General features: G+C 49.7%; 8 protein-coding genes across 8 annotated transcripts; 2 read left to right on the top strand and 6 right to left on the bottom strand.

Moving 5' to 3' along the window:
* Positions 1 to 128: 128 nt before the first annotated feature.
* On the bottom strand, positions 129 to 5,892 carry HO133_010141 (uncharacterized protein; the record flags this gene model as incomplete). The annotated part of the gene is made up of 2 exons (XM_037300997.1): positions 129 to 607; positions 2,709 to 5,892. 2 exons carry the CDS (start codon positions 5,890 to 5,892, stop codon positions 129 to 131), a joined length of 3,663 nt encoding a protein of 1,220 aa, XP_037153814.1.
* A 2,302-nt stretch (positions 5,893 to 8,194) lies between these two features.
* HO133_010140 (uncharacterized protein) lies at positions 8,195 to 9,561 on the bottom strand (the record flags this gene model as incomplete). The annotated part of the gene is made up of 2 exons (XM_037300996.1): positions 8,195 to 9,230; positions 9,284 to 9,561. The coding sequence occupies 2 exons, from the start codon at positions 9,559 to 9,561 to the stop codon at positions 8,195 to 8,197; spliced, it is 1,314 nt and encodes a 437-aa protein (XP_037153813.1).
* A 267-nt stretch (positions 9,562 to 9,828) lies between these two features.
* HO133_010139 (uncharacterized protein) lies at positions 9,829 to 11,835 on the bottom strand (the record flags this gene model as incomplete). Its single annotated transcript, XM_037300995.1, has 5 exons — positions 9,829 to 10,037; positions 10,277 to 10,637; positions 10,695 to 11,211; positions 11,261 to 11,708; positions 11,763 to 11,835. 5 exons carry the CDS (start codon positions 11,833 to 11,835, stop codon positions 9,829 to 9,831), a joined length of 1,608 nt encoding a protein of 535 aa, XP_037153812.1.
* A 1,602-nt stretch (positions 11,836 to 13,437) lies between these two features.
* HO133_010138 (uncharacterized protein) lies at positions 13,438 to 15,408 on the bottom strand (the record flags this gene model as incomplete). The annotated part of the gene is made up of 3 exons (XM_037300994.1): positions 13,438 to 14,454; positions 14,507 to 15,244; positions 15,304 to 15,408. The coding sequence occupies 3 exons, from the start codon at positions 15,406 to 15,408 to the stop codon at positions 13,438 to 13,440; spliced, it is 1,860 nt and encodes a 619-aa protein (XP_037153811.1).
* A 1,271-nt stretch (positions 15,409 to 16,679) lies between these two features.
* Positions 16,680 to 18,272, bottom strand: HO133_010137 (uncharacterized protein; the record flags this gene model as incomplete). The annotated part of the gene is made up of 3 exons (XM_037300993.1): positions 16,680 to 16,893; positions 16,942 to 18,211; positions 18,266 to 18,272. 3 exons carry the CDS (start codon positions 18,270 to 18,272, stop codon positions 16,680 to 16,682), a joined length of 1,491 nt encoding a protein of 496 aa, XP_037153810.1.
* A 351-nt stretch (positions 18,273 to 18,623) lies between these two features.
* On the top strand, positions 18,624 to 20,696 carry HO133_010136 (uncharacterized protein; the record flags this gene model as incomplete). The annotated part of the gene is made up of 3 exons (XM_037300992.1): positions 18,624 to 18,724; positions 18,778 to 18,913; positions 18,966 to 20,696. 3 exons carry the CDS (start codon positions 18,624 to 18,626, stop codon positions 20,694 to 20,696), a joined length of 1,968 nt encoding a protein of 655 aa, XP_037153809.1.
* Positions 20,697 to 20,828: 132 nt separating this feature from the next.
* On the bottom strand, positions 20,829 to 21,319 carry HO133_010135 (uncharacterized protein; the record flags this gene model as incomplete). Its single annotated transcript, XM_037300991.1, has 2 exons — positions 20,829 to 21,016; positions 21,301 to 21,319. 2 exons carry the CDS (start codon positions 21,317 to 21,319, stop codon positions 20,829 to 20,831), a joined length of 207 nt encoding a protein of 68 aa, XP_037153808.1.
* Positions 21,320 to 23,586: 2,267 nt separating this feature from the next.
* On the top strand, positions 23,587 to 24,564 carry HO133_010134 (uncharacterized protein; the record flags this gene model as incomplete). The annotated part of the gene is given in 3 exon segments (XM_037300990.1): positions 23,587 to 23,878; positions 24,164 to 24,309; positions 24,325 to 24,564. The coding sequence occupies 3 exon segments, from the start codon at positions 23,587 to 23,589 to the stop codon at positions 24,562 to 24,564; spliced, it is 678 nt and encodes a 225-aa protein (XP_037153807.1).
* Between the last annotated feature and the right edge of the window lie 1,311 nt (positions 24,565 to 25,875).

Genomic DNA, 25,875 nt, shown 5'->3' with positions numbered 1-25,875 from the left:
ACGAAGTATTCCACAGACCAAGGGGCGTCGGCAGCAGTCAGAAATGCCCGCGACCTTCACCTCGTTCTTTGTTGACCAATCCTATCTATAGCGACATGTTTGGTTTTCCAACAAAGCGTTCCCTCTCTTTATTCCAACGGTATCCCCACCACGTTCCAGAACACGCCGAATCCTAGGTGATTTTTGAGAGGATCGTTGTTATTGGAGAGTCGTGAGGCCGTGTTGAAGAAAGCTGAATTGATTGCGATGTAAAAGGTTTGACGGTCGTCTGCCACCACGTACCCAACTTCCACCGGTATCCTAACACAACCCTCGATCTCAGGATTGTCGCGACGGATGGAAAAGGTCAAATGAATGTATGAAAATGGAGCATTTAAAGAGCGTGGAGGACTGTCAGAAGCGTCGCGCGGAAAGGGTAATGGAGATTTGAATTCTGGCAATGGGACGGATGTCTTTGGCTCCTCTATTCGTCGGCGTTCCTCCACGACCAGGAGATGGAATTGTCTGTGCTCGGAGTCGCTTGCACGTCTGCTGTCGGTCAATAGTAGTAGGAGGAGGAGGAGGAGGAGGGAGGAAGGCGATGGAATTGATTGTCGTCGTTGCGTCTCTGGAGTTGGGAGATTGAATGGAAGGGTAAGGTAAGGTAGTCTAGGGGGAAGTTCCCGCTAATTACTTTTGCCAAGAGGGAAGGAAATCAAAACTGCAACATGGCCCAAATGGAAGGTAAAGTAAAGTAAGCTAAGGCTTTTTAGGGAATAGTCTAAAATTCCTGTGGCTTAGATCGTTGTAACTTGTAAGGGTCCTTTAGAGTAAAAGTCCTTTTGGAAAAAATCTATCTATGGAACTAATCCCCTCTGCGCCTATTCCCTCAGAATACCGTAAAGTACGGAGTAGATGTTCCAACAACAACAATATTGCGGGCAGCGATGACAAGCTAAAGTACACCTGTCTACGGTGAAGGTGTCGTCGATCTCCCTTTTGACGGTTACTTGGTTACTTGTTCGATGGGTACATGTAAATTCAACGCCTTGACTGATAGAGTGACAAGGTACCTTAGGTAATAATCCGCTCACTTTGGCGGGTGTCCTGAAGAGATTTAAGTGGACCGCTGGGAAGAAGAGACTAGCGGCAGGTACAAGGCTTAAAGTACCCTTACTTTTATGCACTTCGAACGGCGTAGCCCTGTCTCATTGGTTCACTGCCCGAGAATGGCGCAAGAAAACACACGTGTGCGTCGCAATAAGCATCTGGGGTTGAAGCTCTACCCGCAAATGCAATTACCTATCTAAGTTATCATGAGGATGCTGCGAACGATGCTCTGAATAATGGCTCCATGAGACCATTGCAAGAGTAATAAGAAAGCTGGGGTGGGACCGTGCCGAAATTGGGTGAAAGAGTCCGTCGGAGGGAGAGACAGAGAGAAAAAAGCTCATTTCACTTTAATCCGGGGCGTAGCAGCGAACACGAGGCCACGATACGTTGCTGCATCCAACGGTCAAAGGTTTGCTGATTGTAGGAAAGGGTGAGTCTGCGTCCATGTCCTCCTGTGCGTCTGCTGGAAAAAGGAGCAAGCACCCACGCTCATCCGGCCGTAATCCCCAATCAGAAGTGCTTCGGGTCCCCAAAGCTTGGAGATGTACCCCGTACATCACCTATCAACCGTTCGGAACACTGCGCTGCAGCTGCATTGCTTTTGCAGGCTGTGCGCATACTGACTGCTGAAGAATGAATAGCCGACGGGTTGGGGACAGCGGCTTTTGAATTGCTGACTGGACTCATCAAAGCCTCGAAGGAATCCGCGAGGGATCCATGAGGCTGGAAATCTTCCGAGGTTGAAACAATTGGAAGTCGAGTTCGAACCGTGGTCCGACCAAATTGCCCTTCCTGTTTCCTGCTCCACATCTACAAAAAGAAACGCGCGCCCACCGTTTCTTCACCGTGTTCTTGCAGTTCATGTCGGCTGCGAATCCTACTGAAGCCCAGAAGGACCCAACACCAACAACGGGACTACCCTGCTAGAACAAAGGCGAAATGATGACTACGATCACCACTCCTAATTCCATTCATCAAATTAAGGTGCAAAGGTCGTCTCCTTGATACGAGAAACATTTGTTGGCAAGCCTCGGTTCTCGAAGCCAGGATGCCCAGTGACAAGCATATTCCTGCAACGAGGAAAGACAATCAGACAGTCTTTGATACTCACTCTCGTGCTTGCAACAAACTATTCTTGCCACTTCGCGGGGACACTAAGCTACAGTTCTGTAACAAAAACAAGGCCCGTTGTTTTTTAGTCAAGCATAGCATAGATGCTCCTTAGTGACTGTATTACTGCTTGAAGGAAAGAAATGTCAGGCGCTCCTTTTCTTTTGGCTTTGTATAAGTCAAGAGAGCAGGCCTGATGCGTTATCCGATGCAAGTGACCTTCATTGATGCTACGAAATGATGAGCCGAGAGTACGTTGTTGTCATTCGAAATTGCTGCACGTGAGAAAAAAAGCATTTGCTCCACCGTCTCTGCTCATGCCCTAGTGACGACGTGATCCAAACGTGCCTGTTTATCCATTAATATTCACAGAGCGCCGTCCTGACTCCATTCTCTCTGTGCTCCATGACCTCCTCCCAATACTCATCACCAGCTATGCATCATCTCAGATGCCACACCCACGCAGTAGCAGCATGCTGCAGTAAAGGCACCGGCCATGAACATACGGTTCATAGTCTTACGACGTCGGACTGCGGCTCGCTTGCTCTTCTTCGGCTTGACGCTGTGGTCTACCCATCTCCCCGGCCGAGATCCTGAGAACACTGTCTCCTGCCTACGCACTTTGTCACTCGATGTGTGGCTTGGTGATGCTGATGAAGTAGACTGCTGCCTCTGGGCTTCCTCGAAGGGCTGCTCCTTGTTTTTGATACCGTCCACTGCTGTCTTGCGGGCTTCCTCGGCTTGCTCCTTTTCCCTCTCAATCTTCTCCACAGCCTGCTTCTCGGCTTCTTTAACTTTCTGCTGATCCGCCTTCTTGATCTCTGCTAACTCTTGTGGAGCAACCTCTTTCTTGAACACTAGGATGTTGCTGGTACCGGAGACAGGCTCATATCCTTTGTCTCCAAGAGACATGACATGAGGAAGAAACTTGCCGGGATTCCTCAAACGATTAAGCGCGTCCAGGGGTAGTAGCGATTGCTCCTTTGAAAACGGTGCGAGCGTGGTAGCCTCGGCAGATTTGACCTTCTGAGTAGCTGAGTCGTAGGCGAGGATGCAATAAGTGTTCAGCTTTTTAGCTTCCCGAATTTCAAGGTTGGTAGACTTTGTTGCTGTCATCGAAAGCGGACGGTTGATCGTGGGTTCCTTCGAGCCGGCCGCGGCGATTGCTTCAACGGAGCCCTGACCGATGGTGCCGCCAGCTCTGACTCGGGCTAGTTGTCCTGAAGTCCTCACAATTTGTGTGACGCTCTCCTCGAACGCACTGGGCGTTTCGAACATATTGGTGTTTTGGTCGCTGGGACCCAAAGCTTGCTTTGTTTGACAGCGGTACTCATGGATAATAGACTGAGCCTCACGCAGCTGACCAAATAGCTTCTGAATAATCTTCAACGCGTCTGAAATTTGAGATCTGTCTAGGCCTCGTGCGGGTTTAATTATGCTTGCGGCACTCGAAGCAAGCTGAGCATGTAGAGCGGCATTCCCAGATGAAGCGATGGATTGACCAGATGGTTCTGGCAGAGGACTTGAAAGGACGTGAGGCTGGCGATGTTTCGTGTCAATGGTGCCGTAAGTATCTTCGTAGATACCCCTGACTTCACGAATCAAAGCTCTGTCCGTTGCGAGTTTCTGAAGCTTAGCGTTCATTTCAACGTCCTTTGCATCCATGGCATGTGGTGCTTTCCGCTTGTACCATCGATCTCTTCCTGCAAATTCATGAACATTGCTTGCCATATCGCCCTCGCCTTGAAGGAAGCTTTGTAGCCGACGAGGAGCTGGCTTTTCGCCATCATCGTTTCCCATGCCCTTAGCGAAAGCGGTCTTGGCCGTATTGGTACTTCCATGGCCACTACGCATCTCCATTGCCTCCATAGCTACCTTTTGAGTCTTTACTTCTTCTTCGTGGATCTCTTGGGCCTTCTTCGCAACTTTCTGAGCCTTCACCTCCTCTTCTTTCTTCGCAGCTTTCTCTTTCACCTTTCGCGTTTCTTGAAGCCACTGCTGTCGCAGAGAGTCGTAGTCTGCTTTCATGGCATCCAGCTTGGCTTTAAAGGGCACAATCTGAGCCTTCAGCTTGCTGGCTTTGTCTCTGGCCTCAGCTTGCGCCTCAGCAGCTACCGGATTCGATGATTCAGAGACAGGCTCATCCCTGGACACTGGCTTCGAATCTGGTGCCTGGTCGACATAAACAGGATCAGAGTCCCTCACATCTGAGAGTTCGTTTACCCCTACGGCAGACGTGCCTTTCGAAACTTCTTTGTCTCTGAGCTCTGCATCCTGCAGTGTTCCTTTCAACCAGGAGGCAAAACGGAGCTCTGTTGCTGTGCTCTTCTTCGCAGGACGATCCTCTCTCTTCTGCACAAACGTGTTGCTTTCAGCTTCTCCGGCTAACAGACTCCCGCTGTCTAGAGAACAGCTTTCATAGTTCTTCTCCAATTTCTGCCGTCGTGCTTGTTTATCGACGTCAGTCTCTTTGGGTGAGTTACCGCGGAGTCCTGCCGAAGCTCTCACATCACTTGGTCGAAGCAGGTCGACATCATCGGTCTTGTTCTCCTTGGGCTTGTATTGCAATTGTGGGCGGTCGTTGTTTTCCTTTTCATTGGTGCCTTTGCTCCTCAAATGCCGGTCTAGAGCACTCTCGATCTTCGTAGCCGTGATGTTCGATTTGACACCATGACTTTTTAATATTGGTTGAGCATCAACTTTAGGCTCTTGACAATTGCCGAAGCCTTCCTGCGCAAGCCATCCATTCCCATTATGTGGCTTAAGAGGAGTGTCTTTGCTTGGCGGGTACGAATTTGATAAAGATTGCGCGTGTTCTACCATGATAAAGGGACGGTCCAACAGGGTTGGGGAGACAAAATTCCAGCGTTTGAAAAACATTTCGGAGGCTTTTTCTACATCCTTGACTTGAGGCTTTATATGCCCAACCGATGACACTTGGGAGGCAGACGTCTTCAAAACTTTCCGATTTGTGATTGGGTCAATGTCGTATTCCTGATGATGTTCCTGACTAGGCATCGTCTCGCTCGTCGACTGTCTTCCGCAAATGTCCTTATTCTCAGAAATCTTCGTACTACTGGACCTTGATTTCGAAGGCCATTCCTTTGGGGTCTTTTCATTCTTTGATACGGAGCCTTCCTTGAGAGTACTAGGAGACGGGTTCCGGGCTACTTTGGGCTCAGAAGTTTCGCCACTGAAGTTCAGCCAACTCTTGCCAAATAAGGCTGTATATGGATCGTGCTCTACTTTCCTTATGAAGTCTTCGTATTGTTTCAATTTTTGCTTTTCCCACCTGGTATACCAATCTTCTTCTTCTTCACTTGCCTCGGCCTTGTTCTTTGAGCTAGAGAGTGTCTCGGGCTTCTTTCCCCAAGAGCTCGAGAATCGCCATTCTTGTATGGAGGCATACCTCGGAAGGTATCGGCGAAGATGACGATTACCCCAGAGAGTGCTCCGGTAGAGTTGCTTCTGAGTCATGTCTTTCCCGGTAAAACCTTGAGTGCTGAATCCTTTGCATACCTTGCCTGAACGGCTCGTGATGTTTTTGTGCTCCGAGCCCCATGAGAATTGGCGATGAAAGGAGTAGAAGAAGGAGGAGGATGATCCGGTCCTTATTTGGCTCAATAGGATGATACTTGTCGTCGAAACTTGCACGCTTCGAGGCTCAAGAGCCTTGCGTGATGAAAGCATGATGTTGGCAAACTATAAGGTCATATTATAGCGTGGTTATCCTGTCAGAAGAGGTGTAAGAGTCTGGGAAGCCTGGCTGATAAGACTGCCTTGGCTTCCTTTCTCTGCCACAGCCTCAGCTCACGAATGTGCAGTGACTCCAAGAAAGAGCTTCGAGACAACCCAAGGTCAACCCTGTAGATTGCGGGGTTAAAACCAGACCCGCTTTATACTACATGTAGCTATCTGATTAGGGCTTCTCTCTTGGGCTTGGCTATCAATTACAAAATGTCCCCACCATGAAAAGTTTCTTTTCATCAAGTTGACGGAAAAGAAGAAGGAGAACAACCCGAGAGGAAATACTAAAAGTGAGAGTGTGAGTTGAGTGTATTTTCCCAGCCTCATGGCTCAAACGTTAGTCAAGCCGCAAGATACCAATGACTGCAATCGGATATGAGTGCAAATTCGGCTTCAAACATCTCTCATATACCGTCAAGAGACGAGAAGAATGAAGAGATGAGATAGATTGAGAGGTTCATCATCAAGCCCCTTCTTCACAACAGTTGAGAGATGGTGAAAGACGATCAACGTTAACTCTGTCAAAATTTACCAACCTCGCGACGTCTTTGACTAAATCCTAGGTAATTCGATAGTATCTACTAATATCTCTGCCATTCAAACAACAGGCTGGAATAATTTCGTTATTGGAGTGGACCTGTGGACCTGTGGCTGGTGGTTTCAAGACAAAGAGCAATCTCTCCTCACCTTTCAGAGCAGAAAAAGCTTGCAGACTTACAACATAGCTGTCTCCCATAGTGTTTATTCAAATAAGCTAAATTTCCTTCCAGACCTCCCGGGCTTTCCAGCTGCATCGATGGCGAGGGATACGGACCGGCTGAAGACGATGGAGGCACGACTGGATGGGAAGAGCTCAAGGAGGCATATCTGATAAGCAACCCTGCTGCAGAGGAAAAGGATGCTCGACCATGGTATAAGGAAGATGCTACAAACGGGGTTTCTACTGGACTTGGAGGGGACAGAATTTGGTGTTGGAGCCAGGACAAAGTCAATAGGGAGCTGGCGAGACTTCTTGAGCTGATTTAGGAACACGATAGGGATGCGTACGCTTCAATGGTGCCTGGTGGACGCTTCGAGGCTTGCCTGGAGGTAAGACAGAGATATTGTGAACACTTGACGAGGACCTGGGCCGCCGAGTCGACTCAAACTGCGCTGCTCTTGCTTTGCAAATTCATATCAAGCCAGCGATATAAGCCATGGCTAACATCACCAGAACCTTTGAACAATCATCTGACTTGAGATACAGATTTCTCGATTTCTAACGTCATTTCGTTCTCGTGACTGCTGCTCCCGGAAAGTCAACAAACCAAGACACCGTTCCTTGTGCAAGGACTTTTCTTGACGTTCGAACTCTTCCACACCTCAAGACGTAACAAGTCCTCGTCCCCTTCAATGTGCATTAAGTGGTCTCTTTAGAAAATGCTCTCATCCGATCACGATAGCTCTGGATGCTTCATATGTTCCCTCATGCGGATGCAAAATCAAGCAAAAAAACCCCAATACTCTGACTACTTTTCACTAGCCTGCTTTGAGGCAACCGCCGAGAATCTGGTTACCGATCATGATAACTAATTCCCACGCAAAAAGCTCGTTCCGGTGCACAAGCTGCTCTACTCGCACATTATCCAAAGGGCCGAATCCCGAGGATATGAATCTCCTCAGTCGCTATAACACGTCTCGAATCCGATTTTCAAAAGTCCGCAAAATGAAAAAAGGGGTATTGCGAACCGACTACCGAAATTTCAAAACGCTCAGGGGGAGCGTTGAGTAACCTCAAGCCGACCACCTACGAAGACCCCAGTGAAAGGATTTAATGCCGCACTCCCGCGAGGGACGCAAGAAGGCTTCTTATTGAGTTCTATAATTAACATCTCACTTTGCTCCTTCCACGCGTTTGTGCTGTCTCCCGAATCTCGTGAGCCAAGCCTCAGAATGGATCTGTTGATCGCTCCAAAAAACATATTGGCTTATCGAAGTCATTCAATCACTGTACTCGCTAGATAGTTTGATATCGACATGCAAGATCTCTGAAAAGCCACTGATCCTCCCAACCATAACATCAAAGACTTGTCATCGCTACAGGCCTCTCGTCATGCTGACAACAACACTAGGCATGCCCTCCCCGCATATCGGTTCCCATATAGGCTTGGAGACGTAGTGCGGTCCACATCGCACGCACATATATTGTGCCACACCTTTCTTCGTGCACGCACTGCAAGCTTTCCCGCTCTTTCCCCTTCTCAACTCAAACTCCCAACAACGCCCCTCTCGTCTCGTCCCCCATCTTCACCCTCCAAAGCTTGAACTCCCCGAAACACCACATCTCGCCGTTCCTTCCGAAGCAGAAATTCGCACAACCACCCTCTATCTGTATCTTCCCAATCAGCATCCCAGCCGGATTCCAGATGTTTATACCGTCTCCGCAGCCGCTGTACACGTTCCCGAACACGTCACATTTGATGCCATCCGGCGCACCCGTGTCCGCATAGGCAAACACCCGGCGATTGGTCAGGTAAGGGGAATCATGTTCCCAAAGAACGGAGTATGCGTATATAGTGGCAGCGCGACGGTAATCGGTGTTACCGTCGCCATGGATGAGATCGGTATCGGTGATGTAGACTGTGGTTTCGTCTGGGCAAAAACAGATGCCATTTGGCCTGCCGAAACCGTCCGCTACCACTCTGATATCGCCTGTGCTGGGGTCAAAGCGGTAAACAAGCTGCGGTAGTTGTGGTTTGGGTCGGAAACCTTGCTCATAGCCGTAGATTGGATCTGTGAACCAGATCGAGCCGTCAGAGTGGACAACGACGTCGTTGGGAGAGTTGAAGGGGCGTGAATGGTAATTATTGAGGAGAGTAGTGGTTTTATGGGGCCGTTTGGCTTCCATATATATAAGGCCAGAGGGTTCACGGAGTGAACCTTGCGCACAGATGATGAGGCCATCGCGGTAGTTGGTTCCGCCATTGGCCATGTAATTGCGCTCTGGGCATCGTACCTTGTCGCGCGTGAAATCGGTGGGAGAGAAAAACTCGATTTTGGTGATGACGATTGTCTTGTTGCGAGTGGTAACCGCGTCCGGAGAGGAGTCTTCAAGCTGGTTTGAGGTTATGAAGAGGGTGTTGGTTGGAGGGTGGAAGACGCCAGCTTCATGGAAATAGGGAGCGCGGGGGTCATGTATTAGGAGTTGAAGAGTCGGATTGGGCCCAAGGAGGGGAAGGAAGGAGTCGTGATAGATGAGAAAGGGTTTAGGCTGTGGGGCTGTTGGAGATACAAGAGTGGATCTTGCAGGAGGTCAGTGGCAGGTGGTGCAAGCGGAGCATGAAGGTCTACATACTGCCACAATGCCTCACTTTGTCGATTGATGCGCTGAAAGTTCCGATTGTCTCCCCATATCTGTTGGGAAGAAGCTCTTGTGGAAGACGACCTTCTCTGTTGAGAAGCAGCTCTTGGCTGCGGGGCAGCTGGAGAAGACGGGCGGGAATTGGAGGCGGTGGAGGGTCTGCCGCTATCTCTTTTGTTGGAAGATTTGGAAGAGTCGGAGAAGGAAACCTTGTGACCCGGAGTAAGTAGGTTTCCGTCCGAGGTTTTGGGACGATGCCAGAGATGCGACATGTTTGTGTAGCCTTGGCAGTCTCGCGAATAGTGGGGCTCTTGTGCGCCTGGCCTCGGTAGATTGCGTAATTCAAAGGCCGGGAGGGAGGGGGGAATCGTATGCTGAGGCTCAAGAGTATGCAATTGAATTACTTGTCCTTTTCCTATTTTATTCTTTGGTCAAATAAATGGAAGAAAGTAGAGGGAGGAGGCTGAGAAAGCTGTTTTACGCAGCTACAAAATACCTACTTTAGAGTACTCATAGAACAGGAACAGATGGCTGCAGCGCTAGAAACCGTCCGGTGCCACCTTAGTCAGGTATAGTACCTTTCGACGCATACGTGTTAAAGATGACGCAGAATCAGGCACAGGCACAGACACAGGCACAGACAGAGGAACCGGCACAGGCACAGGCACAGGCACAGGCACAAGCACAGGCACAAGCACAACCTTCCCTTTCGCGTTGCCGTAGTCGATGCGCAAGGCTATCTCAGCTCCTGCCTCATACTGAGTGGCAGTGAGTATGCAGGATCAAGATCGGCGCACTCGCATGATGCACGTCAGATTCAGACCAAGGGGAGCTGGGCCGATCGGCAACTAAGGCAGGTATATACCAAAAAAGGCCCGAAATAATACTTATCTGCTTATCCAACGCCCTGTTGGTGCATGCAGATGGAGTGATCCTGGTGCAGGGAGTCCAGTCCAACAGAATACTCTGCACCCAAATATCACATACTATCTTCTCTCCACCTGGACCTCAATCTCTGCCAATCCAATTTTTCGTCCAGCCCACCTCGGTCCTCCATTCCCAGACCTTGCTCGACCCATTCCTGACTCCCCATCAAACTCAACCTGCTTAGGGCTCGGGAGAAGGCAAATCTTTCTTCGTCGCCGGAAAAGAGGCTGCTGTTCTTCAGCATATTCATGCTCATCCCGAGATCGTCCATCATCTGCCGCATCACATCGTCCACGCCTTCGTGTTCCTCTGCATGCTTGACTGAGCCAGCCTTCCTGCCGCCTTCGAGGGCATCATCCACTTCATCAGGTGACATGAAGAGCTGAAAAAGGGGTACCGTAGTCGTGAGGACCAACTTCGCCTGTTGCTTTGATTAATAACAACAATGTATGTGCGTTGCGCACATATGGAGTCTTACTCGACTCTCGTAAACAGCGTCAATGAATGTAATAAATCTTCTTGCCAAGTCCCTTTCTCGGTGCGTCATACCCGGTACCCCCGTGACTACGAAAGCATGGTAGCTCCTCATCAGCTCTAAATAGTCGGCAGCGCCGGTTGCTCTACCTATCAATTCGTCGAATTTAAACATGGCCGCACTTCCACTGGCTTTGGGAATCTGGATATTCCTTCCCCAAACTTGCTGAGTCGTAGCGTGAGGTGGGTCGTTCTCGAAGTCACCGAAGAAGCGAAACCACCTATCAGCGTGGGAAATGGCAGCCTTGTCCATAGGATGGTGATAAACGCCAGAAGGTGGCCGTGGTATTTTTCTGTAATCCGTTGTAGAGTCGAGATTTAGGACTCTAAGACTAGTTTTAAGCAAATTTATGCAGGGGATGAACGACTCGCGTTGAATGCCATTTTTGTACAGGTCATTAGGGTGCCGATTCGAGGTAGTAACGAGGACTACTCCGTGAGACATTAGAGCCTCAAGCAGACTGCACCTTTTCAGATATTGCACCTCCAAGAGACGATGGCGCTACGTACCTTCTCAAAATCATAGCATCAGCAACATCTGTACATTGGAACTCGTCAAAACAGAGTACGCTCCCCTTCTCAGCAATGTCAGCAGCAACATATCGTACAGCATCCAGATCAGTCCCATGCTCCATCTTCATCGCATGCAGTCTCTTATGTACATCTTGCATGAAATTGTGAAAATGTATGCGCGTCTTCGAAGTGATATTATGCGGCAGAGTATCATAAAACATATCCATCAACATCGTCTTCCCACTACCAACATCTCCAAACATATAAAGCCCCTTCGGTAGATTCGGAGGTAATTGAGTACGTTTCTTTGGAGGCTGGCGGTGGAACAAGGATCCTAAGAGGGACTGCGAAGGTGACTTCAAAGACTCGATGCTTGGGTGCACGACACTAGGGGCGTGGTAGTCTTTGAGCATATCGTGAAGATCTTGAAGGCTCTGCACGATTCCTATCATTCATGAACCTCAGTAATGCAGCTTCCGGGATACTTGGAAAATTCTACCTCGCTGGTGCTCATCCTCTCTGAGCTGGCGTGTTTGTACTCGCTCATCGTACTCATTGAGAGGACCCCACATGTCGGGATTCGCTGGAGCAAGCATCAGCCCGCGCCCTTTGCTTCACGTTTCATGCAGTCCTACAATGGCTCACTGTGGCCATGGCCCTGTCAAATCCTGATCCCGGCTTTTGCATCCGTAGTGGTCTCTTGACAAGAGCTTTTCTTCGTGGTGCGGTACCATCACGTCCTCTTAACGTCACCTTTGACGCAGGACTCCGGAAGCATTCATAGCATAAAGTCCGGCGAGGCTCCCAGGCTGTCGTCGCTCGCACGAGAGCATGTTTAAAAACCAGCAAAGGCACAACTGGAACTGCTGGTCCCATATCCTGTGGGTTGTTGGAGCCTTCAATTTCTTTGTAGACCACATGAAAAGCAGGAGCTGTGATACGCTGAACATCAAGTAAGCATCAGCAAAAACTCATGGCTGCCACCGTAGCATGCGTCTGGATCTTTCCAACATCACCTCGGCAATCAATCGTAGTGAACTTGGTTTTGCGTCCCCTCAGCTCTAGAACCCTAGCTTCGGACTTAAGAGTATTCTCGGCGTTTACGTCCTGCGGATATCTTCAGCTACATCAGCTCCCAAATTGCCTCCTACATCCAGGTCTGCTAAACTGTGAATCTTACAAGGGTGCTATTTGTGAGCCACCGGTCACACGATGATTAGGAACCACCTATGAAAGAGGTGAGTCGCCGTACACTTGCACTTATAGCTATGCGATACTCGCACTCTTCGTTACTTCATGCTCTGGACATCGCCATGCCTCACCCACCTTCTCTTCTCACGACATCCATCCCTTTTGCTCCAGGCATACCTTTTACGGCAGCAGCACTATCACTGCCCCTGCTGACCTGATATGGGCTACCCTCCTCGACTTCCCAAACAACACCTGGAACACTTTCACCCCAACCGCAGACTTCTCATCCCCCACAAAACCGCTCCGACTAGGCGACACTGGCACCATCTCCGCTTGCGTTACCCCCAACAATCCTCGATGACGGCCCACACACGTGCAAGTGACGCTTGTAGATAACGCCGCGCGTAGACTGTGTTGGAAGGGCATTGATTACTCGTCGTGGGCGCTCAGGCCGGAGAGAATGCAGGAGATTGTGGATTTGGGAGATGGAAAGTCTGAGTAAAGGAGCTGGGAGACAATTGCGGGGCCGGGGTTCGTGGGTGGTGGCCTTAATGATGGGTGGGCAATTGGATGAGGCGAATAGGCGGTGCGGAGAGGATCTAAAGAGGGTGGTGGAAGGCAAGGTTAGGGGAAATGAAAGCTAGCTGTGAAGGGTGGGGAAGTTTTGGAAGCACAGAGACTCATGGAAGAGGGTCTTTTAAGGCATTCTGATACTTCCATAGGTACCTCGCACCCTGGCTCACTAAATATCAATGATCCGGCTCCACATACGCCTTCCCACCTGAAGCTCTTTCACATTGCGTGCATGCACAAATCCACCGACACTTGGAGTAGATCCCCAGGTAGAACATGATGGGCGAATACAGTCCATAGCATGACAGCCAACACCGAGATAGAGATCCGAACGCCTGCGCAAATATCCAGTGGGAGAATGCGACATCCAACCCGACGTTTCCCTTCATTTCTTGTCCAAGGACGAAAGATTATGCACATTGAACGAATAGTGTCAATTTTTGATTCCTGCTCAGCGCCACATCCAAATCTCGATCGCTCAGCATTTCGCAAAAGGTTTCCGTAGGCTCGTCTTTATATTGTACGATAATATCATCTGAAATCTTCAGTCTATCTCTCAGCTTCTCCTTCAGCTGCAGATAGCCAATTTCGTTTGGCACTCTGATAGCAATCATCTCATTTTCGAAGCTGACTTTGATTTTCAGCGCGCCGGATGCATTGACATTGGTAGTCGAGTTGTTAGGACCAGATGAGTTTGCGGAAGCCTGAGTGATAGAAGAGGGTTGAGGCTTGACTGTATTCTGATATTGATAATCCGATTGATTACGGTAATGCTGCTGTCCTGGAGAAACCCCATTTGCTGCAGGTATCGAGTTCTGATTTCTGTGACTACCTTTGTGCGGCGGCGGCCCCATGGCTCCATAGCCATTCGCGCCATTCATCTGCCCTTGAGATGACTGCCTGGATGCTGTCCGTGACAGACTGCCGGTAAAGGACGATTGTTGCGACCCACTCGAATGCCGGTAATCTTCAGTTACCCTGTCAGGGTCCAGCTCGTGGTCACCCTCACGAGGGGCGAACAATTCCCTCACAAGAGCGCATTGTGAGATGTAGGGCGGCAATGCAAGGAGCTCTTTGACGTACTCATTAAGACTCTCTCGCCTGCCATTCGAGATTGCATCTGTGACATAGGTGACCGGCCCAGGCATGAATGGCAACACCCTCTTACCACCGGGTGGAGCGACCGCCTCGTTGGGAAACTGCTGCAGAAGGGCAATCTGAAAATCATAGAACTTCTGGTAGATGCGGGAGAGCTCCCAATGTCGCCCATCTTCCATTTGGCATTCAATTATGTACCAGTATTTGTCATTCTCGAAAATGTATCGCGGGATTGAAGCAGAAGTTGGGGCAAGCCCGGAGCGTTGTGATCGTCTATCGTAGCCATTCTGGTTACTCCTGGATGGCTGTCTCTGATGATGACCCTGATTCTGGCAGTCAGATTAGTGTTTGCTGTGCATGAGAGCCTGCTCGGACACGTACGTAAGGGCTACCATTCCTTTCATTGCTAAGGCTCATCCTCTCCAAATCTTTCAACCCTGAGTTAGCAGTTTCAAATTTTCCCAGCGTAATGCTACTATTCTTATAGTCGGCGGCCATCTTCTTCCACTCCTCCACCTTTGGTACTCCTGCTCTTGTCACAGCGCCTTGAGCGTCTGGCACAGCTTGTCCTGTGGACATGTCCCTTATCTCGATGAACGATACCGGTATGAGGCCTGGGCCTCCGAGTCTTCCGATCGGCTTCGCCACAAACCATTCTGGGTTCGACTGGGCAATTACAATGATGGCTTCCCCTGCTTTTGCTTCCAGCTCGTCTGGTCTCTCAGCGCTGAAATCGTACTGCACGATTCCGTACACCATCGCCCCCGATCCCTTCCCCACGCTTGGTATCCTGCTGTGGCCATGTTTCCGTGGTCCTGTAGCTGATTCCTGGCGAGTGTGGGTAGGTTTTTCGACGTATCCCGAATCATGTGACAGGATAACATTGCTCGAGCCTGATGTTGCCGAGCCACCACTCTGTCTGCCTCCTTCTGTCTTCCCGATCACCTCAAAGTATGTCACTGGAACCAGTCCCCGAGCACTCGGTATTAAGGGATTGCACGCCTCATACCAATGTTGGTCATCTTCCCTGCTGATAACATGAAAGAAATCGCCTTTTGCGAAGCCTAGCTCTTGCGTATTGTTAGGGTCTGGATTATAATCGAAGAGCGCTTTGATAACCTGGATTGAGTATTAAGCTGTCATGTCCATTTTGTAGGTACGAATCGCAAAGAGCACACCTTCTTGGGGGGGACTATGGCAAGGGCGCTCTTGGGCGTCAAGGACGTGTGGTGGACTTGTCGAGTATCTTTCTCGCCTTTTATCGACCGGCGGATCGCTTTCATGTTTCGGCAGGCAGGGTGAGACTTGTCACTGTAGTGGCTTGGTACCTCGTTTCCGGACCAACTAATCTGAATGTCCAGAGAGTTGAGGATGATCGTCATGCGACCAGATCACAGCGATTGAAATCTGCTGGATTATCTGAGGATGCAAGAAAGCAAAGAAGAAAGTAGAGGATTTGATCTGCAAGTTAGGATCAAGGATGTAGTGATGAGGGGTGGCAGGGTGCTTGTCCGCCACGCCTTGTTCTCGCGCTTATCGATACGAGTTAGGGATCAGACTTGATCATTTGGAAAATCTATTAGAAAAACTGGGCGGAGGTACGGTGTTTCGAGGATGAGGATTAGGATGAGGATTAGGATTCCTTAGGCTTGTTATCAGGATTCAAGGTATGCATTTATTTCTGGAGCTGAGTAACGAGACGGTAGACCTGCAGGCGTGAAGCCTTGCCAAGTCAAAATTCTACCCTATCTCCCTCATTGTACTGAGTACTTGCAGTATGAATGCATGAGATGGAGGTATTTCTCGCCGCTGTCACACGTCACATAAGCAGTGGGTCCTTGGCTAGGGTCCTTGTAGGAAAAGCCAGTAGTATAGTACCTCTATGAAGGGATCACATGGCAATTTTCTCCCGCTTACGAGATTCGCCAGACTACGGAGGCAGCGCGTAGGGTTACATGCACCTGCACCAATGATCCTCTCCCCTTCTCGCCCAGACCTTCAGAGCAGATCCGTAACAGCAGCTCTTTGCAGAATCTGAAATTCTCCGTGCACGCTACCGGTAATCTGTGTCCCTTGACTTGGGTGGCAAAAGTAGGACTCCCATTGCCACAAGCCCCAAGTCCTGTGACAAGTACAGGATGAATCGTCATGCTCATGAACAACAAGTCAGTAGCCAAAGTGGAGGACAGAGCTTCCCAATCCACTAGATCGCAACCTCGAGCGCCCCTTCAATCCTTCATGCATGCCTCCGTCTACAAGCCCCCTATGTTAAGCCCTAATGTGTTTAGAAATGGAAGTGCGAGAATACCTAGATATTAGTAATGTTTTGACATCTAGACCTCCGAACCCCATGTAGCCGTGAGCGACCGACAGTCTGAGGCGAAGGAAAGCCTTGCTAACGTAGCCAAGGCAATGAGAGCGCGATTTTGACAATAGAAGACGACGAACAGCCTCAGTGCTTCGAGGAGCCCTTGCTTAGCGGTTGAAGAAAGTAAAAAGAGTAAAAGGCTTGGGAACATGATCGATGGCAGGATGACCGAAGGGCGTGGCAGATTCATATCTGGCCCTTAATGTCCACTTTCTTAAAAGCAGCGTTCCTGGCAGTCTCGAAGAATCTCAAAGCCTTGCCAGTGAGGAGCCTCACTTCGCCGTCGCGTTCCTCAAGGAATGATTGACCGCCTTGATCACATATGAATCTTGCGCTCTCATCGTCAGACTCGAAGCCGAGTTCCTCAGTGAAGAAGCGCAACCTGACGTCGGGCTTGTACCTGCAGAAGAGGTCAGCGATGAGTAGAGTCACGAGGAATACCACATACGATATGCATATATTTGACAATGCATTCAGACGTTCACGAGCCACAAACATATCCAAGAGATATGCGCCCATATTTGGGGTGTCCAAATATAACTGGAAAAAGCGATGGTAATTTGCTAAAGCAAGCGCGGAGCGGGCGTCTAGTGCATGCTTTACTGCTGGATCTCTCTTCTCTGTGGGTGTTAGATCTGCCAACACGTCGTTCATGTCGGTCCGATTTGAGGTATGAATGAAATAAAGAATACGATAAGCCTTGAACTCCTCCGGATGTCCTCCAAGATGTTGCGAATACAGTGCGCGCAATTGCGTCTGGCACTGATTATACTCACCCAGATCTCCCTTTTCCAGCGCGATCCTGGCATGTATCTCGTAAACACTGACTGTAAATTCCGTCTTGATATGCTGGACTGTCAAATCTTGGCGCAGAGATTTGAACTGATCACATATGTAGGAGTAGTTGTTCTCCTTCTTCCACTTCCTCTTAAGAAACTCAAGGGTCTTCTCGAGCACAGGCAGTGGACGGACAGTATCAGGGTTTGGAGCAGACGTGAGACGGAAATATCTTTTCTCAAGATCCTGAGACCGACCGATAACGGGACCTTGGTCTACATCAGGTGGAATACTGGCCTTGCTTGGAGAAAACGGCTGTTGGGAAAGGTATCCAGGTTGGCCATCCTCGAAGCGTTTTTTCCGGTTGGCCAGATTGTGATGGGACTTACTTGATCCTTTTCCAGCTACATCATTACGCTGGCGTTTGTCCGGGTGGGTGATTCGGTCCTCGAATACGTTGCGCGGATTAGCGATCCGCCATGGTGGTACTTTCTCCTGGCCATTCTGGGATAGATCCAATTCGGAAGACTTTCTCTTCTTTGACAATGTATCAGTGCTTTTCACATTAGTTTCTTGCAGGCTCAGAGGCTCGAGACCGTTCCCCCACGGTGGATTCGCAGACAAAAGAGCTGGTCTTGCACGTTCCTCCAAGATCATTTGCTGGGGCAGTGGCAGCTTCGCCCAATCGATTGTGCCTAGAGTGTTATTTTCCGCTGAGTTTGAGATGATTTTCTTTAATTTGATTTCCATCTCTTGTCGGGGTATACTGGCTATAGTGTTCTCCGTAGCGAATGCTCTCTGCACATAATGACGCACAGACTCAGGCCAGTCTCGTTTTGCCTTCTCTGCAGCTGACGGTGGAGGTGATGGTGTTGTGGATGGTGCTGGTGTTGGCCTGGCAAAAGTGCGTCTCGCCGAGACTGATGTAAAGGCACCATGGGCTGAGTGAGGATCAGTATCATGACTCGCAGTTGAGGTGGAGAAATTGGACACACAAGACATTTGATGAGATACGGTCGAGCTTGCTTGCCAAGCCGAGGCTGCTATGTTCATTGAGGAACGCCGAACGTTGTCGAGAAATACAATGAAAGGGTTCTAGAAGAGATAAACCATTAACATGAATAGGCTGGAAGTCATGTAACTAGGCTGACGTGGAGTTGTGTTGTTAATGGTGAGAAAGATAGAAGTATGGAAGAAGAGAATGAGCCCAAAAGAGAGTGGAAATGAAGATTTAGATCTAGACCTAACTAAGTTTAGTTCAGCGGCAGGTTCCGCGTACTGGAATAGACGATACGGAACGTAGGCAGAGAGCAGAGACAGTGGGCGTCACTTTGGCTGAAGCCATGATACTGAATGTTCCTCCAGCCTCTGGACCTCACCACTGCTCTCCGGCCAACCTTGCTCCCTGACGAAGCGCTACTCTTTGTCCAAGATGCAGTCGGCCTATATGAAGGGTGCGGCTCCCTGTACAATTTGACAGAACGCTCTAATTCGAAAACTTGGATAGGAAGTACAAAATACCCGGCCTGCAAAATGGGCATGCGTACCTCACAACGCACAGAGCATGCTACGTCGATAATTTGGAGCCCCGAAAGAGCTCGATAGCAGTCGAATTGAAGAGCGTTGATAGATATGAGTTCTACGTAAGCAGGGAGGTTTTCCAGAACGCATCAGCAACATACTAAATTCACGCAGGCAGGCTTTTTGAAGTCCTCTCCCAAAATCACTTTGCACCCCAAAGCTCCCAAGCGTGCATCCGTCCAAAGTCGTAGTCACTCCACTATCCCCATTCCTCAGAGAGCGGCACAATCTCCTTCGCGCAGCTCGACTGCATCCCCGGTACACCGCGGAGCAAGCCCTTTTTCGAGCACCAGGTCAGGATCCAGCACTTCCAGATTGAGCACTGCGACATGGGTCTGCACGATTTGCTCCTTCTCCAATCCGGTGCCAGCGAATTTTGATCCAGCAACTGCAAACTCCAACACGCCTCTGCCCGCATGTGTGACCTGCGGAGTCAAGCCTTCCTTCCCACATGTCCTCAAAGCATCCATTGCAAACGCTGCAGGACGTCAAGGCTCTCATTCTCAGAGCCAAGCGTCCGTACAACCACTTTTAGAGAGTCATGGTCAGTACAGTGAGAACTCAAGCATCGAGTATATTGAAGCACAATGGCGTGAAGAAACTGCTTTGCCAGCAAAGTCCAGGTTCCAGTGCCCTAGATGCACATTTCTGAACCATCCATCTTTGCTCGCGTGCGAGCTGTGTGGGGCTCCTCTACTCTCAACGGAATCCAAAGCGGCAAACGTTCTCGGAGAGAGCATTGGACGTCCCGAATCTCCTGGTCCAAGCCTCGACATCGCAAGCCTTGGCGTCGACAACGACACAGAGTGCGTCAAGTTTTCCTTTCGCGTGGGCGGTGAGAAGATATTTCACGAACGGCTCAAGGGTGCCATGGTGCAACGTAAATGGCTTCTTCAGAACGCTCCTCCAGTTCCAGATTCATCCCCAGGCAACATTGGTAGCACAGCGATCGGCATAGATGGTCAGGTCCGACAGCCACCGGGAAAAGCAAGAACAGTCGGAATCGCTGGCCTTGAGCGTCAAGGTCTTGAGCTCCGGAAAAAGAATGAAGCAGTCATAGGTTCTGCATTCGAAGATCTTGACGCTCTTATGGTCTCGGCTAAGGAAGTTGTTGCTCTTGCTGAAAGCTTTGCGAAGAAATCTGACGAAGGATCAGCGGACGCCAACCAGCTCATCGCCGAGTCCGCCAAAGCATTGGACATGGTAACAACCAAAGACATGCTTGGCTCCAGCGCTGGCTCCGAGTCTCTTTATCTATCTGAAATGTCTCGCAACCTCGCGGAGTACCTCACCGATGACGCTAAGGGCATTTTGCGGAAAGAAGGAGGCATCATGAGTCTGGTTGACCTTTGGGCGATGTTCAACCGTGCCAGAGGTGGTGTCGAGCTGATCAGTCCCATGGAATTTGGGAAGGCCGCTCGGTTATGGGAGAAACTCAGATTACCTGTACGACTACGGCAATTCAGAAACGGACTTCTGGTCGTTCAGCAAGCAGACCGAACGGACGACAAGACAATAGCTCAACTGCTCTCGTTGCTTCAAGAGTTGTACACTTCATCTGCTCATACTGAGGTTGAACGGGTTCACAAGGCTTTTGGCCGAGGCATTACGGCTCAAGAAGCAGCACAGAGGTTTGGATGGAGCGTGGGTGTCGCAAATGAGGAACTGGAGATGGCAGAGGAGAGAGGCGCGCTTTGTCGAGAGGAAGGCATTGAGGGACTGCGATTCTGGGAAAATTGGATTGTGGATGACCAGAGTGACGGTTCTGACGATGACATCAAGGTTGATCCCTTTTATGAGGTCGATCCAGTGATGAAGAATCTGGAAGACATGGGAATCTTTTAACGAATCTCGGGTAGCAGCTGATGAAATTCATTACAGTGACACCCAATCAAGACTCAAACGAGTGGCATTTGCATGTGAATTTGTTGTCTGAATACTTACAAAGGCCGGTGTCATTCCTGCCTTCACGAAAAGTTAAGAGCCCTCTTCAAACTTCGCCTCAAACCGCAATCCGTCTTCATCAGCAGCGATATCCTCGTCCAACAGCCGCAGCATCTCCACACGCTCTTGCTCCAGCTTGGCCCTTTCCGCAGAATGCTTCCTCTCCATCGCAGCAAGTCCTGTCCCGACAGCAGCTTTCGCGGCCCTCCTGCTCTCTTGGTCTTACCTATGTTATCTACTGCCCCAATTGTTGACGCCATCAGATTGCTACGTACTTTCGCTGCCGGAGGACCAAATCGACTGCTCGATGCGGTCGGCGAGCAGTTCGACCTCACAATGATGACACAATTCAGGGTCCCACGTCGGTACCAGGCCGGACGTGCTTGCATTGTGGCTGCCTGATGGGATAGCTGAGTCCGCCCGGGGGTAGATTAAGGAGTGAAAGGAAACAGAAGTGAAAAGGGAATCAAGTTAGACGGCGATACATGGGTACAACACATTGGACGATCGCCCTTTCCCGCCATGGTTTTGACCGCTCACCTGAAGCTCGACCATAATTCCAGTACCAGGTCATTTTTCGTTAAATGAAGCAGCACGAACAAGATCAGCTGCTGGTGTACGAGACAAAGGAAGGATGACTACGAAATCGCCGTCATTGGAGGCCCTCGGACGTAGTTGCGGCACAGCAAATTTCAGTTCTTTTGCCAAGCATCTCTACCCCAACGACACTTCATACATCACTCTAGCAAATTCCCGTCAATCATCGTTAGGGTCTAGTCTACAGCCCATGATGCCTCTTGAGGATCCGCAGTACACAATACCGATCGTTCTAGCAATCATCCGTCTGCCAAATACAAGGTGTCACCCCCATATCTTGAAGAAGCGCGGTGACTGCACAACACATCGAATTCCGTATATGTCATATCTGAGATAACATCAAACCCACCATTCGCCGATATTACAATCAACACTACGATCAAGATATATGTACACGGAACAAGATGATCAGAATATTCTCCGGGATGAGCTAAGTGCTCTGCGGGCTCTAACTTGGACATGGAATGAACTACTTGACTTGCTTCACAATCAATACAAGAAATCATGCTGGGCCCGAAGGAGTGACAGTCTTTCGCCGACTGCCCGAAAAGGGGCAGTAAGCTACGTCTGCCACCACATCGTAGTATATATTTACCGGTCTATGCATCAGACACCTTCAACCAACCAAGTCTCCCTTAGAGATTTGTCCGTGTAGTGGATAAGAGGAGAAGTGTAGGAGTGGATGAAGTATGGCAGAGGAAGACAAGAACGGAGAGGTTGCGGGATAGCAGGGCGGCAACTGCTGAAACGGGATATTGATGGCCTCGAGGTACAGTATCTTCACAAAGAGTCAGCCTCGCATCAATCACCTCTCTCCGCTTGGCGGTCTTTTTATACGACTCTTTGAGGACGGCGCCGGGATTGGTCTGTTTCATTACCATGCTTTCATTATAAATGTGACCTGTAGACCCACCCCACAGATCCTATCTACAGATCCTATCTTTCATTCGGTCCAATCGCTCGAAAGAACCCACATACCAACTAAGGTAGCTAATCGGTTTTTATGAGTCCTAGATAACGAGAGGCTACCAATTGAAGCAGATGATAGTTTCAGTGAAACGCGATGAGAGCACCGGCGCACCACCAGCGGGTAGCTGACCATCACTGTCACGATAAGAGTACCGGCACACGATCATTGGCAGCTGGTAGTCCCGTCAGAGCCGCAGCAATCCTTTGAGGGTAGCCAACCGTCCCGGTGCTCCCAAATTCGATCAGATCCATAGTATACCCATCTTTGCAGACAGCCGGTAGTCCCTGATGATGGAAAAAGATTGCGGTGGCGAGCTCAAAGCGAGCCGGTGGTGGGGATGATCCCCAAATGTGACGGGAACATTGGATTGGTATGTACGAGCTACTTCGGTCTTCTCGTCTGATCTTTCTCAAGCTCATGCCTATCATATGCACAAGCCAATCTATCTACTTCATTTGACGGTTTAGTTCAAAGGTCTGTAATGTGGGTAGGCATCCTGACTGCTTGGGCTGGCAACCCATTTCCTTGCTATCAGAGACAGCCTTCCGAAGGTCAAGGATCGCCTCTGGGCTTGACCTGATACCATGGCAATGGTCCTCACCAGTGTGCGCAATCGTGTGGAGGAATGCTTCGTCGAGTCGGAGGAAGCAGGCTCCAACTTCAAGACTGGATGCTTGCATCGGCAATTCAATTGAGTCACCTACCTTACGCGAGGATGAAACAGTTACAGCGTAAGGTAATTACTAGGCGATTCTTCATGGCAATTTCAAATCCCGTGGTGAACTTCGCCAAGGCTACCTTATGTTTCGTTACCACCCCTACCAGAGCAACTTAATCCAGACGTTGACGGAACTCCTCTTTTCTCCCTCCATCGACGACCTGTCGTATAGGGCCAAGACGTTTGTTCAAGGCTCGCACTTCCTATTACATAGGGTTTCGACGTTAGTTCACGGCTCCCTTCTCTTTCATTTTGTCTATTATCTCATTCTTATACTCAGTCTTCTTTTTCTCCACTTACACACGCATCATACACGTCCTCCGTCACCTCTCCATCTCGATCAGCGACTCAGAACCCATCGCACTCACAATTATACCGCCTCAACTCCCTCTTCATCCATTTATCCATCCATCCATCCATCCATACATACATATGCATGATACATCTCAGTCAACGCCTAGGACCCTTCCCCTTCACGTCCATCACCTGTCCATCATCTGCCCATCATGACAGAATGGAACACCCGTGTGGCGATTAGGAACGTCAGACGCTTGCAGGAAGAATTTGACAAGACCGAAAGGCCAGATTTCAGACTGCGGCGAGATCTAGCCGATGCGAGAGCTTATCTTGAGGCGGTCAAAGCCAAAGATAAAGTTAAGAGAAAGACAAACAGAGCAGAGAGGATCAGGGCTCAGCTCGTCGAAGCTGAGGAGGAAGCCAACCGAGCCTTCGAAGTCGCAACCGAGACAAGCAGAGCCGCGGAAAAGACCAAAAAGGCTGCCAATGCGTCGAGACAAGGTACGTACATTCTAAAATTAATCGTTTCTATGTGGCCTACAAATCGGGTCGTAAGCCGCTTTTCCAGAGAAGAATATGCTTCCTATGTTAAAACTTCGTCTTGCTTTTCGGGTTCCAACTTCTGTCTCCGGAGCAAAGAAACCGTATCTACTCTTCAGACTTGTCTTATGGTTCTGGTTATAAATCATGTCTTTAAAATGAAAACATCCTTCCCACCCCACAGATTTGCCCTCTGACTCGTGTTCTTGCCCTCAAAAATCTATGCTGATTCCGATATCTACGCAGATCTTAAGTCACTTCGAGAGAAGCACGCATCGACGTCGATATTGGAAGCGGCGGAGCTGAGAGAAGAAGAAGACGGCTGGACATTCCGAAACGAAGAGGACGCACATGTTGTTGCTGAAAAGCAGCTTTATGAGGCCAACGGCCAAGTCTGAGCCTTGCAGCGCCACCCCTCCCAAGCCGCCCAAGACTCGACATCGAAGGAGCCGGCGGATATCACCAACAAGCAGGCATCACCCAACGGCAGCGAACAAAAACATTGTTTGAGTCCACCACCGAGCAAGTCTACACCCCCATCCCCTGCAGTCAGCACTGCTGCTTCACAAGATGACGACGTCTACTATGACGCGGAGTGTAACAGCGACGGGGACGCCGAGATTTTGGGCTCAATGTTCCCACTCTAGAGGACAATGTCCCCACGTTTCACCACGAAGAACCCAACGAGTGAATCAGTCCTAGGGTACATGAAATGAAAGTAGCGAGTGTCTATTGATCTTTCGAATGCATTCCGGCGATCGAATACTTGCAGACTCTTGGCAGCGGTTTGTTCAGCAGCAAGTTTATGGGAGAGGCACCGTCTGTGGTTGAATAGCAATAGAAGGCTACAGAAAGCGTTGTACGTTTAGCAAAGCGGAGTCGCGATGGTGGGAAGCGGATGGACTGGGCGCAGCTGCTCTTCACTGCTTAAAATTTCCAGCAAAATCTGCAGCCTCACCTTCGCATCCTTTGACGATCCAACCCGACGACCGTTGCAGTTCCTTACAAGGCCATGATAAGGCAGCCACTCGGCGTAGAGAAGGAATGATCCCCTGGCGTAGGACCTAGAGGCAAGTTGCTTTCCTACAAATTCGACCAGGATGGTTTCCCACAGTGTCGTTCAAGCACTGGAAGCAATGAGACCGTTGGTGCATTGGCACGTGTGATTTTTCGACCCTAGTAAAATTGTTCCGTCAGTGTTACGTCCGGCCGAGTGCAGTCTGGTGACAAAATGCGTCAAAATGCTGCAGGCCGGCTCGGGGGTCCCCGAATGGCAGAGGGAAAGCTCGTTGCGCGCGGATTTGCTTGAGAGATTGCTGGATCGATGCAATGCCGGCGTGACACGATGATGCATGTAGTACCATCTCCTGTTTCGTAGCGCTTATGCAGTGTGTACTTGCAGGAAGCAAAGCCGTTGAATGATGCAGCTGCGGAGCGAGGAGAAAGCCTCGGGGCGTCATCTCTGGCTCTGTGCGTGCCAAGGCTGAGGGACAAAGAGGAAAAGTCCAGTCGGGCACTTTTTTTCTCTTTTTTCCCTCTTCTTTTTTGATGGAAGGCGTGGGGCTGAGGGGGCAAAGGTCTTGGGGCTTGGTCTGCGGGGATTATTTTATTATTATTATTATTATCATTAGTATCATTATCATTACAGGTTTATTATTATCATTATGAGCTTCTGGGCAGGATTATTATTGAGCGATTACCTAGCTCTCCCGATACTTTAGAGCTTCCATGGCACACACCAATGGTAAGATTAAGGTTCGAATTATCCGACACCGGGAAATTCCTCGTGGGACGTGGGATGACCCGTGGGATGACTGATTTACGCCCACCAGGCATCAGCAATGTTGACATCTTCCTCCAGACATATCACCCACTAAAAATCAGCCTACGTCGTTCCTTAATATGGACCTGCATGCATATTTGTAGGCGATGAACTGCTTGACTGACAGATTCCTGGC

Source organism: Letharia lupina (assembly GCF_014066315.1).
Source record: "Letharia lupina isolate WasteWater1 chromosome Unknown contig_8, whole genome shotgun sequence".
Taxonomy (NCBI): domain Eukaryota; kingdom Fungi; phylum Ascomycota; class Lecanoromycetes; order Lecanorales; family Parmeliaceae; genus Letharia; species Letharia lupina.
The sequence above is the reverse complement of the archived record's forward strand: the minus strand, read 5'-3'. Positions and strand labels throughout refer to the sequence as shown.